An 18,380-nucleotide genomic window follows, 5' to 3' on the forward strand; every position below is an offset into this window, starting at 1 on the left:
AATTGAACTATTCACATCTTAAACTGCACTGTAACTTTTATCCATGTACTTTTTCTTTTAATGTTTAATTGAACTATTCATATCTTAGACTGCACTGTAACTTTTATCCATGTATTCTTTCTTTTAATGTTTATTTTATTAGCTTTTCTTTTTAATGACTGATTTTAAATGCCATTTTCTTAATGTCTTTCATTTTTTGTAAAGCACTTTGAATTGCCTTGTGTTGAAAAGTGCTATATAAATAAACTTGCCTTGCCTTGCCTTGCCTTGCCTTGCCTAACCTGGATATGTTTGAGTTAGCCGGTTGGCCTAATCCAAAACATACGCGCTCTCGCTAAGCGGTCCTACGACGCGGGTTATCAAGTGGGTCGCTCAAATGGGTCGCTCAAGCCAACCGTGTCCTATCTAGTTAGGTGTGCGTTCACATGAAAGGGGTGGTATTTGGAGCATTCGACCAATCACAAACATGGACAAGCGTACTGACAGCGCAGCGTCATACTTCATGAATGAAAAGTCAACTATAATATTAGACATATGAAGAAGTTAAACATCCATGACTTAAACACTTGACCAGGATCAAAGCCTCAGAGCTGCACCTGCAAGGTGAATACAGCTGGTAAAAGAAAAGTGTTTGAATGCGTACATTAACAGGTTTATGATATCACTGCCCGTCCAAGACACGATCTGACTTTAATTACATTTGACTCGAGTGTTTCGTCAACTTTATGTGTTGCTTAAAATAATACTTCTGCATACAGTATGTGACACTGTGAGTGTTGCACGGCCAGATACGGCTCAGCTGACTCAGATCAGGAGAGATATGATACATTATGAAGTGATATGCCGCGGACTGTACTTAATGTACTCTGATCCAGTTACTTATGTTCTGGCAGATATAACAGTACGCTTTCTTAACGCTAATGTTATAATAGTCAGATTGCTCTGAAGATGGAGGTGATATTCTATTCATGTTCACGTTCACACAGTCGGTGATTTTAGCCGGCCGTCTTTCCTGCAACGGCAGTTTTTCTGTATTTCCTTTCTCCTGTAATATGACTTGATCGCTTTAAACTCTGCACACTGAGCTCTGATTGGTCAGCAGGCGGTGCTTTCACTGAGTTGAGCTCTTAGCCTGCAACCTAACCTGCTCCGGGGCAGGTTAGCCGTTCAGCATAAGTTACCATGGAGATCTAGCCCGCTAAAAAGAGAACCAGCGTCATAGGACCGGAAACCCCGAGTTTTCCCTGAAGTTAGCCGGCTAAGAGAAAATCCTGCTTTGTAGTACAGGCCTCTGGTGGTCCAGTTGCAAGAAAAAGTATGTGAACCCTTTGGATTCTCCACACATAGCGTTGTGTGTTCTTTCCAAACAACTCAACTTTGGTTTCATCTGTCCACTGAACATGTTGCCAGTAGTGCTGTGGAACATCCCGGTGCTCTTTTGCAAACTTCAAACGTGCAGCAATGTTTTTTCTGGACAGCAGTGGCTTCCTCCGTGGTGTCCTCCCATGAACTCCATTCTTGTTCAGTGTTTTACGTATCGTAGATTCGTCAACAGAGATGTTAGCATGTGCCAGAGATTTCTTTAAGTCTCTAGCTGACACTCTAGGACTCTTCTTCACCTCATTGAGCATTCTGTGCTCTTGCAGTCATCTTTACAGGACGGCCACTCCTAGGGAGAGTAGCAACAGTGCTGAACTTTCTCCATTTATAGACAACTTGTCTTACCGTGGACTGATGAACATCAAGGCTTTCAGAGATACTTAACCCTTTCCAGCTTTATGCAAGTCAACAATTCTTAATCGTAGGTCTTCTGAGAGCTCTTTTGTGCGAGGCATGGTTCACATCTGGCAATGCTTCTTAAGAATAGAACATTCAAAACTGGTGTGTATTTTTTATAGGGCAGGGCAGCTTCAACCAACACCTCCAATCTCGTCTCATTGATTGGACTCCAGGTTGGCTGACTCCTGACTCCAATGAGATCTTGAAGAAGTCTTTAGCCTAGGGGTTCACATATATCAGTATGTAGTGTCTACTTTAAAGAGTCCTCTCCTGCTGATGTTCAGGTGTATATCAGTATGTAGTGGCTCTACTTTAAAGAGTCCTCTCCTGCTGATGTTCAGGTGTATATCAGTATGTAGTGTCTCTACTTTAAAGAGTCCTCTCCTGCTGATGTTCAGGTGTATATCAGTATGTAGTGTCTCTACTTTAAAGAGTCCTCTCCTGCTGATGTTCAGGTGTATATCAGTATGTAGTGTCTCTACTTTAAAGAGTCCTCTCCTGCTGATGTTCAGGTGTATATCAGTATGCAGTGTCTCTACTTTAAAGAGTCCTCTCCTGCTGATGTTCAGGTATATATCAGTATGTAGTGTCTCTACTGGGACATGTCTCCATGCTTTAATGTTCAAAAAGCTCTTTATTTTTCTCATACTGCCTGTGCTGCAGCACGTCTTTTCACCCTCTGTCTGAAAAAAATAAATAAAATAAAGATACCAACATCAGTTTAAAACCCCCTCTCTCTCTCTCTCCCCCTGCAGATGCCTCAGTTTGAGAAGCCAACGGTGCACATGAGGGACCCCGAGAGGGTGGAGCAGATCATCTGCGGCCTCATCAAAGGAGGCGCGTCCAAACTACAGGTAGATACCCTGAAGCCGCGTCAGAGATCGCCACCTGGTGGTATTGAAGCTGTGGCGACTGGAAAATAGAGATTTATAAGCTGTAAATAATCTAAATGCAACATAACCTACATAGCATCAGGTCTAAAACCACCAGACTCAGGATCAGTTTCATCCCACTGGCCATAAGACTGGTAAACACCTGAACTTTTGAAAGAACATTCATAACCTTCATCTATTTGCAACTCATATATATCAATATGCCAATTACTTGTATATAGACTATTCTTGCACTATTTCTATTATATTCAATTATATTTGTATTTACTTGTACTATGTTATCAGTTGTATTATGTTGCACTGTGGGAGGAGCCTAAGATGTCCATTGCCATATACACTGTAGCTATGTACACATGACAATAAAAGCCTTGAATCTTGAATCTAATGATCTCTTGATAAATATGGGGAGAATGTAGAATCAATTTTTCTAAAATAACAACCTACAAAATAACAAGATATGGCTACTGGTAAACAGTTATCCCACAACAAGACAACGCTGTGTCAAGCATTATTATTATTTTTAACATAGAAATTACGTAAATACACTTGTTTTTTAAACAATTTGATTTAGAAAAGGACATGGTTTTTAACGATAAAAGAACTACCAATTGTATGTATCTAAAGCTAGGCCTTTGTTTTTAATAACTTGGGCTTTTGTGTTGAATTTAATGAAAAATTAGCAATATATGAAATAATAATATTTATGTGTGCAAGTTTAGTTTGAATACATGTTACCTTTGTCAGAAAGCAGAACATGTCACCTTAGGAAAAATGAACCAACCTTAATCTTGAACACACTTTCTCTGTGCTCATGTATTATTTCCAAATCATGAACTCAAATAGTCCAATCATACCAAGAGATGAATGCGTTAACTGAAATGTTTTTGAGCCTGTAGACTAGCACAGAAAACCCAGAGTTTCGTGTATGTTTCCGGTAAACGTAATGTCCTCGGCTCTGTTGCAGATCATCACGGACTTCGACATGACGTTGAGCAAGTTCGCTGTCAACGGAAAACGCTGCCCGTCCTGTCACAGTAAGTACAGCGAGAACACGAGACATGTCTCAATGTCACGTTTAGGCTGAAGAAGTGTTACTTTAAGGGCCTTATTCTGCTCTTTTGGGGTTTTCCCTTCCCTGTAGTGTGTTCTATAGGTTTTGGTGCATGTAAATGGTCGGCTAAGGTCCAAAAATCAGCTCCAAGCGTCTATCCCTATCTCCTATTCCTTGACCTCTGTGTGAAACGTCATGGGGTTAAGGAATAGTGGATAGGAGAATTCAAAAGGACGTAGGAGAAGAGACTGTGGTGCTTTGAGAAACTGACTGCACTTTCACTATCCGAAGTGTTTATGATGCGCCAGCGGACGTCATGAATGTGCGTCTGATGTAGGGAAACTACAGTTTTCTATACAGCGGACTACAACATGGATGTTCAATAAGAACGACGGACTACTGTGAACTAGGGTTGCCAGAAACTGACCATGATCAAAATCGATTATTCGGCAGCCCTGGCAAATAATAATCGATTATTCGACCTCTTTTTACCTGCCGGCTGCCGCTTTGTTCATCTTTAGTCGCACGTGTGAGGGAGAGGGGGGGTGGGGGCGGGGTCGGTGTGTTGCGTGCTGCAGCAGCAGTCTGCTCTGCACGCAGGCTTCCTCCAAGTTTACAGTAAAACAAACTGGTGGTGTGACCAATGGCCATTTACAATTATTAATACTATTACTATTATTAGCATATATATTTATATATATTTTGGTTGAAACTAAGCCAGAAAAAACAGAAAATACATAAAAAAATATATATAAATAATAATAAAATAATATATAAATAAATCGATTTTTAAAAATAATATTCGATTATGGAGACTGTAACGAATAATCGAATAATCGCTGGCATCCCTACTGTGAACTCATCTAGAGACTCTGCACCGTGCTCGGATGCTGTTGCTTTGCTTTATGAACGGGGACAACAGAGAAACATTTTCTTCAGGACCAAAGTTGGAATTTAAATAAAAAAGGAAAGTGAAACTTATGCTCGTCACCCTCTCCCTCCGGTCCACATTAATACCAATGATCCCAATACGTATGATTGTATGAACTAAAGATCTTAAAATCAATACAGATGTATTTATTATAAACGTTAGTCCTTAACATCTATCACTGTGTATATCACCATTCAAGCATCTTTTAAAAGTTGAACAAACCCCACACAGCTCAGTAAAGACTGAAATGTTGACTTTATTTGATCATTTCAGTGAAAACTAACGTTCATATTTCTCTCTTTATTATAATACTGATGAACGTTCAAAACAAAGCACTTTGGCAACTTACCACATACGTTTTAAAATGCTTAATAAGCACCGTAACTTTCATGATATCATTTCTCGGTCATAATCGGTTGTTTCCGTGAACGGCCGACTGTTGAGTGACGGCAAATGCTGCGGCCGCAATGCATTGTGGGGCAGCATTTTCTCCTCTCCTTTCGTCAAGGGAGGTCCAGTGGTTCCTAAGCTAAAGGAGGTTATAAAGGAAGTTTGAAACCTCCTTTCCTATCATCTAGAGAATTGGAACGGCTCTCATCATGGCTGCCACTGAGGGACTTCCGGGTCATTTCACTCCGTTAGGAAGGTTCCTAAGCTGAATGGACTATTCGACTGCAACCTAAAATACCTGTGTTCTCTTCCACACACTCCCCCTTCACTTCCTTAACATAGTGACATCACTAAGTGAGGGAGCTTCTTGACGTCCTCTCTCACTGATGGACCAATCAGAAACAAAGGCAGATTGTCACAAAGTTCTCTAAAACAATAGGGCTGATATCGGGGCTCCAAACCTTTAGATGCTTCTTCCAGAGGTCATATAATAACATTTTATTATTTTACTTCTGCATCTCTCGCAGAACTGTTTTTACAATAACGATTTGTAACGTCCTTCTACCTCTTTCATGAATTGTCTTATTTTATTTGTTATATTTTCTTGTGTGTTAAACCTCATCTACAACCCTCCCCTTGCTAGCCTTCCGTGTTATGACAGATGCAGTATTTTCTCTGCACATATTTCACATTAAAGTGTTTCCTTTGCCGTTGTTTGCACTTGGCTTCCATGCTGCACCAAAGCAACGACCTTCAGCTCTGTTCAAACCCTCATGCTAATGGCGTGTGCCTCCTTCCTGCTGCAGATATCATTGATAACTGTAATCTGGTGACGGACGACTGCAGACAGAAGCTGCTGCAGCTGAAGAATAAATATTACCCCATCGAGATTGACCCCAACCTCACCATGGAGGAGAAATACCCGTTCATGGTGGAGTGGTGAGACACACACACACACACACACACACACACACACACACACACACACACACACACACACACACACACACACACACACACACACACACACACACACACACACACACACACACACACATATACATACACACCTTTCATATCACACACACGGGATGTAATGATATATCGAATATCGCGGTAAATAAATCTCTCAATACCGCCGTGAGACTGACAAAATGTACCGCGATTTATTTATTTATATATATTTTTTTAAACCTTTATTCAACCAGATGGTCCCGTTGAGATCATCAATCTCTTTTTCAAGGGAGACCTGTCCAACATGGCAGCAAGTAGGTTACAGCATGAACATAAAACGGAACACAAAAGGACATCGTATTTACAGGGCTAGATGTACACACCTAGAGACATGGACAAGTACCAACAGTATATTTATATCTCTGTCAATAAGCCTCACCTTCTTGGCAACAACGGTATTGTTGTTGAAGTGGTGGAGAGACAATGCACAGTTTGACCCACTGCTGTCACCCATGGCCAAAGCATATCTCTGTCCAAGCAACATCAGTCCCAAGCGAGAGAGTTGTTTCCACAGCAGGGGATTTTGTAAACGCCCAAACATCCCAGCTTCTACCTGGAAATGTGGACATGCTCATATTCCTGAAAGATAACCTTGATGATGCCGAGCGAGAGAGTTAGAGTTGAGTTACTTGAAAAACTAAAGTGAAACTTGATTTATTCTTTTGCAGGGTCTGATTATTATATTTTTGACACTTTAAAATACTACTATCCTACTAAAATGCTGTACAAATCTGATTTATTATTTAATAAAGAAAAAAAAAAAATCAAATTTTTTTCCTTTGTTTTTCAATATCGTACCGTGGACTTTTTATCGCGATATTATCGTACCGTGAGTTTTTGGTATCGTTACATCCCTAGTATATTGTTATATATAGTGTATATGTTACATATTGTAGGACAATTTGCATATTTCTTACTTCTTATGTTTACATAAATATATTTGAGTTTATCCTTTGATTGCACATTTTTTTCTTGTCTTCTATACAAAATGTTTTTGTTCAATTTGTTCTAATATATTTTATTTCATTCTAAGGAGCATATGTCACAAAATCAAATTTCCCCGGGATGAAAATATTATTCCGATTGATTTCCGTGTATGTGTCTGCAGGTATTTCAAGTCTCACACTCTCCTTGTGGAGCAGCGGCTTGAGAAAGACAAACTGCCTGAGGTGGTGAGGGAGTCTGAGGCTGCTCTCAGGTACCTGTTCCTCCACACTCATCTGCACACTTTACTGTTGCATTGTGGGTATTTAGCTGATGCTGATGCCCTTATCCAAAAAGGTGCCATAACTGAGGAAATACTTGGAGGTGTTTAATACCTTTTTTAAGGACAGAAAACATTTGACTGGCTCTTTAACATGAATCTAACTTATTAATGATTATGTGTTTATACATATGTCGCTATGCTTTCATCCTCTCTGCTCTAATACCTTTTTATATGATGTGTATGTTTATTTGTGGTTTATTCGATAGGGTCAGGCACCACATAGACTAGTTGAAAAACAGCTATCCAATGCAAGTGTCAGTGTTTATATCTGATGCTAGTTTTCAACTGACGACCCTTTTATGAAACCTCACAGTGAGGTGAAGAGAAGATTAAAGGCGTGTGGTGCAGTGGGTTGTGCGGTGGTGTTCGGGTCAGGGTGTCACAGGTTCGAACCCCACTGCAGTCAGCATGTCGTTGTGTCCCTGGGCAAGACTCACCCCAAATATCCACAGTATTGAGTATGTAAGCTTTGGATAAAAGCGTCTAACAAGTGACATGTAATAATAATTAAACAGATACAATACTGCACACATTCAAAACAAAAAGCCTTCTGATATCAGCCACCACTCCTTTAAGGTCTTCAAGGTCCTGCTACTATTTACAGCCGCCCCCCCCAGGATACATGACTATACTTTGTTACAGCAGAAAAGAGCCAAAGACAGCTTAATGTTACCTAAGGAGGGGAGGGGGGGGGGGGGTGGTGTGTGTGTGTGTGTGTGTGTGTGTGTGTGTGTGTGTGTGTGTGTGTGTGTGTGTACTAGGGGCCGTGGTAGTTATATTGTCTGACCGCTGCAGGAAGGAAGGACCTGCGGTTATTTGTCTTTACTTGTAAATTCACCTTACTGTCTTCTGTGTGTCTGTGACACTGTACTTGTATGCACTCGTCTTGTAACTCCTATATCACTAAATACAAATTAAACTTCCAGGGAAGGCTACGAGCAGTTCTTCGACCGCCTGCAGCAGCACAATGTGCCCGTCTTCATCTTCTCCGCCGGCCTGGGCGACGTGTTGGAGGAGATCATCCGCCAAGCCGGTGTCTACCACCCCAACGTCAAGGTCGTCTCCAACTTCATGGACTTCGATGAAAACGTAAGACCCCCCCCCCCCCCCATGGATGTTTAAAGAGAACTGGATATGGTGCCGGAGGTCGGTCCATGAAAGTTGATCAGTGCCAAAATAACACCTGGATCTTCCCAGCCTTAAACCCCGCCTCCTGTTCTTAAACCCGCCATCCAGCCGCTCCATAACGGCAGGTCCAATAAAAAGAGGATGGAGAATACCTCTGGATTTGTCTTTTAGCTAATTAAAACTTTTAGGACCTAATCATTAATAAGCGGCTATTCAAATGCTCAGACAGTGAAGTTAATTTAGCTAAAAACAAACTGTTGAGCTGATTTCCATTCCTCTCTTCCCCGATGTAAGCCAATAGGAAAAGTATTTTCTGGCCCCAATGAAGTCACGTGACTAACACAGAGGTTACCATACCACCATTTGATGAAAATGTATTTCAAAGACCTGGCGTTCTTCCTGGGGGCTTTGTCCTCCCCCTCTCTTCTTCTGAAGCCTTTTGACTTCAAGGTCACCTATTATGCAAAATCCACTTCTTCATGTCTCTTCTACATCAACATGTGTCCCCTCTTCTTCATGTCTCTTCTACATCAACATGTGTCCCCTCTTCTTCATGTCTCTTCTACATCAACATGTGTCCCCTCTTCTTCATGTCTCTTCTACATCAACATGTGTCCCCTCTTCTTCATGTCTCTCTACATCAACATGTGTCCCCTCTTCTTCATGTCTCTTCTACATCAACATGGGTCCCCTCTTCTTCATGTCTCTTCTACATCAACATGTGTCCCCTCTTCTTCATGTCTCTTCTACATCACCATGTGTCCCCTCTTCTTCATGTCTCTTCTACATCAACATGTGTCCCCTCTTCTTCATGTCTCTTCTACATCAACATGTGTCCCCTCTTCTCCATGTCTCTTCTTCATCAACATGTGTCCCCTCTTCTTCATGTCTCTCCTTCATCAACATGTGTCCCCTCTTCTTCATGTCTCTTCTACATCAACATGTGTCCCCTCTTCTTCATGTCTCTTCTACATCACCATGTGTCCCCTCTTCTTCATGTCTCTTCTACATCAACATGTGTCCCCTCTTCTTCATGTCTCTTCTACATCAACATGTGTCCCCTCTTCTCCATGTCTCTTCTTCATCAACATGTGTCCCCTCTTCTTCATGTCTCTTCTACATCAACATGTGTCCCCTCTTCTTCATGTCTCTTCTACATCAACATGTGTCCCCTCTTCTTCATGTCTCTTCTACATCAACATGTGTCCCCTCTTCTTCATGTCTCTTCTACATCAACATGTGTCCCCTCTTCTTCATGTCTCTCCTTCATCAACATGGGTCCCCTCTTCTCCATGTCCCTTCTACATCAACATGTGTCCCCTCTTCTTCTTGTCTCTTCTACATCAACATGTGTCCCCTCTTCTTCATGTCTCTTCTACATCAACATGTGTCCCCTCTTCTTCATGTCTCTTCTACATCAACATGTGTCCCCTCTTCTTCATGTCTCTTCCTCATCAACATGTGTCCCCTCTTCTTCATGTCTCTTCTACATCAACATGTGTCCCCTCTTCTTCATGTCTCTTCTACATCAACACGTGTCCCCTCTTCTTCATGTCTCTTCTACATCACCATGTGTCCCCTCTTCTTCATGTCTCTTCTACATCAACATGTGTCCCCTCTTCTCCGTGTCTCCTCTACATCAACATGTGTCCCCTCTTCTTCGTGTCTCTTCTTAATCAACATGTGTCCCCTCTTCTTCATGTCTCTTCTACATCAACATGTGTCCCCTCTTCTTCATGTCTCTTCTTCGTCAACATGGGTCCCCTCTTCTCCATGTCCCTCTCTACATCAACATGTGTCCCCTCTTCTTCATGTCTCTTCTACATCAACATGTGTCCCCTCTTCTTCATGTCTCTTCTACATCAACATGTGTCCCCTCTTCTTCATGTCTCTTCTACATCAACATGTGTCCCCTCTTCTTTCTTCTTCATGTCTCTTCTACATCAACATGTGTCCCCTCTTCTTCATGTCTCTTCTACATCAACATGTGTCCCCTCTTCTTCATGTCTCTTCCTCATCAACATGTGTCCCCTCTTCTTCATGTCTCTTCTACATCAACATGTGTCCCCTCTTCTTCATGTCTCTTCTACATCAACACGTGTCCCCTCTTCTTCATGTCTCTTCTACATCACCATGTGTCCCCTCTTCTCCATGTCTCTTCTACATCAACATGTGTCCCCTCTTCTTCATGTCTCTTCTCCATCAACATGTGTCCCCTCTTCTTCTTGTCTCTTCTACATCAACATGTGTCCCCTCTTCTCCATGTCTCTTCTACATCAACATGTGTCCCCTCTTCTTCATGTCTCTTCTACATCAACATGTGTCCCCTCTTCTTCATGTCTCTTCCTCATCAACATGTGTCCCCTCTTCTTCATGTCTCTTCTACATCAACATGTGTCCCCTCTTCTTCATGTCTATTCCACATCAACATGTGTCCCCTCTTCTTCATGTCTCTTCTACATCAACATGTGTCCCCTCTTCTTCATGTCTCTTCTACATCAACACGTGTCCCCTCTTCTTCATGTCTCTTCTACATCAACATGTGTCCCCTCTTCTTCATGTCTCTTCTACATCAACATGTGTCCCCTCTTCTCCATGTCTCCTCTACATCAACATGTGTCCCCTCTTCTTCGTGTCTCTTCTTCATCAACATGTGTCCCCTCTTCTTCATGTCTCTTCTACATCAACATGTGTCCCCTCTTCTTCATGTCTCTTCTACATCAACATGTGTCCCCTCTTCTTCATGTCTCTTCTACATCAACATGTGTCCCCTCTTCTTCATGTCTCTTCTACATCAACATGTGTCCCCTCTTCTTCATGTCTCTTCTACATCAACATGTGTCCCCTCTTCTTCATGTCTCTTCTACATCAACATGTGTCCCCTCTTCTTCATGTCTCTTCTTCATCAACATGGGTCCCCTCTTCTCCATGTCCCTTCTACATCAACATGTGTCCCCTCTTCTTCATGTCTCTTCTACATCAACATGTGTCCCCTCTTCTTCATGTCTCTTCTACATCAACATGTGTCCCCTCTTCTTCATGTCTCTTCTACATCAACATGTGTCCCCTCTTCTTCATGTCTCTTCCTCATCAACATGTGTCCCCTCTTCTTCATGTCTCTTCTACATCAACATGTGTCCCCTCTTCTTCATGTCTCTTCTACATCAACATGTGTCCCCTCTTCTTCATGTCTCTTCTACATCACCATGTGTCCCCTCTTCTCCATGTCTCTTCTACATCAACATGTGTCCCCTCTTCTCATGTCTCTTCTACATCAACATGTGTCCCCTCTGTGGAAAGAGACTCTGAAAGTTTCAGGAACAAAGATTCTCTCTCTTTTTGATCCATTTCTATAAAAACCTGTCTGAAAATGAGCTGATCAGATTTTGGCCACTTTATGATGTCATAACGATGTGTTGTCTTGAGTAACCATTAGCCAATCAGCACCAAGGTAACCCCCCCCCCCCTTATCACCTGAATCTCCTCCTAGAGCACCATGGAGTTCTTTGTAACCAAATCTCTCTCAGAGGGGCGTGGGGAGAATCAGCACTTTGGAAACAGGGCTGAAACAGAGGGGATTATGGGTAATGCTGCAATGATCTGTCTGGTGTTTCAGCCAATCAGAGACAGGTTCTGTATATATCTGAGACCTGCGATATATTGATGAAAAACAGTATAACAGGGGACCTTAAAGAGCGTGCTGTTTGACGCTGGTGTTGTCTGCTCCTCCTCTCTCAGGGCGTCCTGAAGGGTTTTAAAGGCGAGCTGATCCACGTGTACAACAAACACGACAGCGCCCTGAGGAACACGGAGTACTTCAAACAGGTGAAGGAGTACAGCAACATCATCCTCATGGGGGACTCCCTTGGGGACCTGAGCATGGCCGACGGAGCGCCCAACGTGGAGAACATCCTCAAGATCGGCTTCCTCAACGACAAGGTACAGACACATGGCCACGGACACGAAAACAAACAGAAAATAGGGAGGTCAGTGTTAGGAAAGTCTCACTGGTCCCCGGCTTGATCTTCAACATCAGGATCCATGTGTCTGTGATCCTCTCCAGAATGGAAGGAGTCATCACATACAGAGCATCCACTAGTTCCTGAGCAGTGTCCTTCACATGCTGATATCCAAGAGAGGGAGTTACACAGTCACAAGATGGAGGAATAGAAAGCAGTCTTCAATGTTTACTTCAGATTAGCTCCACGTCAGAAATGAGCATGCTTGATGTCTATCTCCATAGAGGCTGAATCATCATGTTCATCACATAGCTATCATATGCCTAAAACAGTCCTGATTCTCTTCTAGGTAATCAGACATCCTGTCATGTTCACAGCTGCAGTTGGGATTCCTTTGTTATCATGTTACTGTCATGTTGGAAGAGGACATTCAGTTCTGTAATGCATTAATTCCCATACTCCTCTGCAGGTGGATGAGCGGCTGGACAAATATCTGGACTCTTACGACATCGTCCTGGTGAAAGACGAGACTCTGGAAGTGCCCAATGCCATCCTCCAGAAGGTCCTATAACTCCCCCTCCACTTCTCCCATCAGCCCCTTCCAGCCATGGGCCTGTCAGACTTCTGTACCCCACCCCCCTTTAAAAGCCTTTTTTTTTTTTTTAAATACATTTTTACTCCTAAATGAACTGTTTTAAAAGCCCCCGCAGCAGCATCAGCCTCATTGTCTGTTTCAAGTGTTACTGATGTTCTCTCCAAGTCGTTTTAGGATAAAAACATCAATATAAATAACCATGTTTTATAATTTGCACATTATTATTGTTACCATTGTTATTCACAGGGTTATTCTTGATAATGCCGACAGACTACTGAGTCTTTTGTGAAGCTGTCACCTCAGGTACTCTGGTCATGTGACTATGAAAGTTAAATAAAAATGCAGAGACTATTTCCTTACACTAAAGACCTTTTAATTTATATTTTTCCAAGTAAAATTAAATATGATGCTAGCAATATAACGCATTATTCGTGTAAACAAAGGATTTCCAACTTGATGATGACAGGAAACGCACTTTACGGGGAATCGGCCTGTACACATGTGGCAGTCATTCTGATTTGTGTGTAGGAAGAAGTTCTTGCACATAAAAGCCATGTTTACATTAACATTTTGAGCCTTATTGTGCTCGTTTGGCATCATATCGACACACGGAGGAAGAAGCAGCTCTTTACTCTCTGAATTAGTTAACTTCTCTGCAAGCTGACTCGATAAAGTGTTCTCCGTGTCAGTGTTTAAGATCTAAAAGGTATTGAATAGTTGTAAAGATGGCGTCTAGTGGTCAGTATATCAGATGCAACGATAAAGCCCCTTAAACCAAAGTAAAAGGTGCTGCAATACTTATTAAAAAGCCATTTAAGTTCTGCTGTATTTCCGTCGAACAGAAGGAGAAACTGCTGCCTGTGGTTCAATAAAAGGCAGCATTAGACGTACAATATAAATCATTTCATCACCTTTTCTATTTTGTGGTAAGATTTGAGCACTACCTCTTAACATCTATTTTTTGTGAAGGTTGAAAGTATAACATGTCTCCTTGTGTTTCAAAATGTTGCGTTCAATGTTCTCTTTGTGTTTTAAATGTGCTGCTATCACCTGCATGTTGCCTTTTCTTATTGTTGACTTTATGTAAAGCAAACTAAGATATAATATTATATATGAATAAAACTGGGATTAATGTCATTCTGGATATGTGGCCGTTATATGGAGATGTGTATTTTATGTTTCACTGCATCTGGAGAGATATCTGAAGGTACTATACAGGTGTGTTGTGTTTTTATAAGCAGATGGATTTCTCTTTTCTTCAAAGGTGTGAGTCTGTGTTTACTGGATCACCTTTTCCTGCAAGCTCCGTTAAACACACCGTTTCTCTCTCCATCAAACTCTCAATCTGACTGAACGTGTTTCCAGCTAGCATGCTAAGCTAGCTCCTTTAGTCCGAGGTAAACGCTCCAGAAAAAAGAGCACACAGTCCACTCAGAGGTTTATCCAAACACACAGATGATGGATCAGTAGGTGCTGGAGCTCACACACTTGCTCAGGAACACAGACCTCAGACCCCAACAGCCCAGAAAGAATTGGGTCTGAATCTATGGTCTGAATGCATTTAAAGGTGCAGTACGCAGCGTACACGTTTTAAAATATACTGTAAAGAAATCCATTAATTGCCAGAGAGTTTATACAGAGGAACTTTATCCATCCCTTTTGAAATGTATACTTTTATCAAAAAATTACTTTAATTTAGTAACTCAATTATGTAATTTAATATTTACAGTAATTTCTAAAATAATGATATGTGCGTACACAAGGATGAAGATCAATATTGTTTCAAGAGCCTACTTATTGATAAGTAAATGAGGGAATAAATAAATGCAATTAAATTCACATATAAATAATTCACACCCAGAAGCTTAATTAATTCCAGTAAGTTCATTCAAAAAAGACATTTAAAAAAGAATAGTCATAAAATAAAACATGTTTAAAAATAGGAAAAAAGAAATTGGAAGTATGAACACATTATTTATAAAAGAGAATAATCCTATCAAAAAGGTGTGTTACCATTAAGTAAACATAAAGGAAAACATTTTATATTCACACTGCATATAGTATTTAAAGCCAGGAAATATATAGCTCATAAATCGTGACAAAATTATTAATATCAATTTAAAACAGTCGAACATTCAAATAAATATGTCCATGTCTGCCTGACTGAGAAAACAATACATTATAAATACAATATTGTATGATATACTGGTGACTTTAAGGTGTGTCTTTGAGTTATTAAATGTTAAACTACATAGATGTTTTGATATTTTCCAAGCATAAAACAGGAGGACATAATTAGAAAACTGTTGGGGTGAGTGATGCCTTGTGTTTTGACTGCAGTACTATAAACGTCCCACAGATGGCACTGTGGTTTACCTGAAGAAGACTGGACAACTGCATGAAGTTTGAACAACGTGGCAGTTTGTAGATCCAATTATAGACAGCCTACTGATGTGTGCATGGTTCGTTGGTCTAGGGGTATGATTCTCGCTTAGGGTGCGAGAGGTCCCGGGTTCAAATCCCGGACGAGCCCTTCTTTATGCCCCTCAGGGTCTGACAGAAGCAGTTATTCATTTAGAGCAGGGGTGTCTAAACTTTTTTCACCGAGGGCCACATACACAAAATGATACAAAGAGCTGGGCCCCTCACTCGAGGTTAGGTATATTGCCTCATAAGTTCACTTATAAGTCAGCAAAATAAATCAAATGTAGGTAAATTATCCTTAATACTTGAAAATGCTTTAAGAAAACAAACAGCCTACATCCCAGCTCTCCGGAGGGGTTACTTTACTTAGTTAGCCGCTCATTGCTTAAAACACAGAAGCCTCGGGCTGCGGATAATAAGGGGAAATAGGAAGGTTTATTTCAAGCTTCTTATGAAAATAAGTTATTGGGCTTTTTTCTTTTTTTCACCTTAGATTTTATAGAACATGTTTTCAACTTGAATTGACTGACTTTATTTGAACAAGTGGGGTGGTAAGAGTCGGGAGGAGCTGATAATGTATTCCGGCAAATTACTCAGACCTACTAATTAACCTAACAGAAGTTATTGAGTCCATGCAAGTTTACTGCTTGGCTCAGATCCACCAACGTTAGCAAGATCTCACCTCTATTAACTCCTGAAGAACCAGGTTCAATTAACTGCCGTTTCAATTCAGACAACTCTCTTAATCTGTTTAAGCGATCCCGAAGGATTTTGATATCAGTAATGAGGTGTGGCCCTACCTAAGTGTGCGTGTGGCAGTGTGCAGTCTTACCTTTGAAGCGGGAGAGGAGAGTACAGAAGTCTTTTAAGTTGTTCCAGTCCAAAAGGTGGGATCAGTTTATTGGAAGAAAAATAGGTCCAAACTTATACAGGGTTTTTACCTTCTCTCTTTACAACATTATAATCCTACAAAACCTACCATGCTGTGATCATGTTATAATATGAAACTTTAATTCACAGTTTTACATTTATTACCATAAATTGTAACTTCAACTGCCCAATTCAGTTGTGACATTTAAAATCTCCCGATAGAATTTAGAAGCATTTCCTCATAAATGACCGGTGATAATAAAAGGCACATTCCAACTTTCATTCAACAAATCAGTTCATTTTCTCATTTCGACATTCGTATACTTCAACTAGTCCCGCATGAATTCGGAGGACCTTTCCTCACAGGTGGCAGCGTACTAACTTTCAACAAACATCAATTCATTCCACAAAGAAATTCACTCAGCTTTCAACAAAGAAATTCGAGAGATATTTACCAAGTTTGAGAGAACCTTACCGAGAGCAAAAACCCAGCTCTCCAAGGAGAGCTTTTACCGGGAGAGAGTATAGCAAGGGAAACAAGTCCTGTTTCTCGCTTGAGGCCAGGAGAAGGCTAGTCACTGTGACCTTTTGACCTGTGCTGGACTATGGGGATCTGGTCTATATGAATGCACCTGCCAATTGCCTGGTCAAGTTAGATGCTGCGTATCACAGCGCACTGAGATTTGTGACAAACTGTAAAGCATTAACCCATCACTGTACCCTGTATGCAAGGGCTGGTTTGCTTTCACTAACTGTACGGAGGCTCAGTCACTGGGACATTTTTTATACAAGCCATGCTAGGGAAACTTCCATCTTATATCTGCTCCCTGATCTCTCGGAGAATTGTAAGTGGCTACTGCCTGAGATCGAATGCTGTGTGGTTTATTAAATGTGCCAACTGCTAGGACTGTCTTAGGGAAGACAGCTTTTAGATGCGCAGCTCCTCTGTCTTGGAATAGTCATTAAATGGAAACTGAACAATCTGGTGCCACTAAATGTTTTTAAAGCTCAGTTGGATGCTACTCAATCGGAAGCTATTGGTACCTGTTTATGTGGATAATTTTGTAAATGATGCTGTATGATGTCCTTTTGTTGTTCTATTTATGTTTTTATGTTTCATGTGGAACTACTTGAGCAGGTCTCCCTTGGAAAAGAGATCAATGATCTCAATGGGATTTTATCTGTATAAATAAAGGTTTGAAATGAAATGAAATGACCCCCCCCCCCCCCCCTCTCTCTCGTTTGCTCCCTCTCCACCAGTGTCTTTATGCTCAAAGACAGGATAGAAAAACCCAAAGACACCTCCTCCATACCCATATTTGTGGAAACTGGGCATGGCCTCTGATGTACAGGACTGGACATGACCAGACTATTCTATGACCAGACATATTCTATGGCTATGGCATAAGACACACCGTTCCATATGTGTGTAAAAAGGACATGACCCCTACTCTGTAGGACTTGCAAAAATATTATTCTCGGCAATGACATAACCACCTTTTTGGGGCCTCAATGTATTTCTCCTTAAGTCAGGAGCCCCCCTCCCTGTGTACTGCTGTGAGGGGAGAGGGAAGAAACGGCCTTCTCCCTTATCAGTGACACTAAACCATTATAGGCCTTACACTCAACTTAACAAACCACTTTGTTATACTGTAAATATAGAAACCATAACATATGAAACATTTTCATTGTGGGTTATACAAGAATATAATTGACTATATTTGATTATAACTAACTTTCGTTTTAATTATTCAACCTAATATGAAGATCTCAACAGTAATATCTGTTTTCATCTATATTCAACCCTTGTGTTGTGTTCGAAAGCCGTTTACCGTTCATGGTGTTCGCGGGTCAATTTTGACCCATGATTTATCTCAGTTCAAAACACAGACAAAAAAAGACGATCATCCAATATTGTGTTAACTACATCATAACTAACTTATGATGCATTCATAACCGTACAGTCCTGTTGTAATGAATATGGCCCCCAAAACACATTACACACAATATGCACACGTGCAGTGTGTGTTCAGGTTCAGTGTTAGTGTACTCTTTGAGAAAGGTGGAGTTCCCGTGGGG

General features: G+C 41.1%; 1 protein-coding gene and 1 non-coding gene across 3 annotated transcripts in view; both read left to right on the plus strand.

The window, feature by feature from the left end:
- nt5c3a (5'-nucleotidase, cytosolic IIIA) overlaps positions 1-14,144 on the plus strand; it is a 31,018-nt gene extending 16,874 nt beyond the window's left edge. For both annotated transcript variants that reach the window (XM_034102297.2, XM_034102298.2), the window contains exons 2-8: positions 2,535-2,633; positions 3,637-3,706; positions 5,851-5,983; positions 7,167-7,256; positions 8,252-8,414; positions 12,192-12,392; positions 12,882-14,144. In XM_034102297.2, coding sequence (XP_033958188.2) covers positions 2,535-2,633; positions 3,637-3,706; positions 5,851-5,983; positions 7,167-7,256; positions 8,252-8,414; positions 12,192-12,392; positions 12,882-12,983 — 858 coding nt within the window. In that variant the 3' untranslated portion in view covers positions 12,984-14,144. The remainder of the gene's footprint in view (positions 1-2,534; positions 2,634-3,636; positions 3,707-5,850; positions 5,984-7,166; positions 7,257-8,251; positions 8,415-12,191; positions 12,393-12,881) is intronic.
- Positions 14,145-15,468: 1,324 nt separating this feature from the next.
- trnap-agg (transfer RNA proline (anticodon AGG)) lies at positions 15,469-15,540 on the plus strand. Its single transcript has one exon. It is a non-coding gene; the product is annotated as a tRNA-Pro (tRNA).
- The last annotated feature ends 2,840 nt before the right edge of the window (positions 15,541-18,380 follow it).

Source organism: Pseudochaenichthys georgianus, chromosome 16 (assembly GCF_902827115.2).
Source record: "Pseudochaenichthys georgianus chromosome 16, fPseGeo1.2, whole genome shotgun sequence".
In the NCBI taxonomy this organism is placed as follows: Eukaryota; Metazoa; Chordata; class Actinopteri; order Perciformes; family Channichthyidae; genus Pseudochaenichthys; species Pseudochaenichthys georgianus.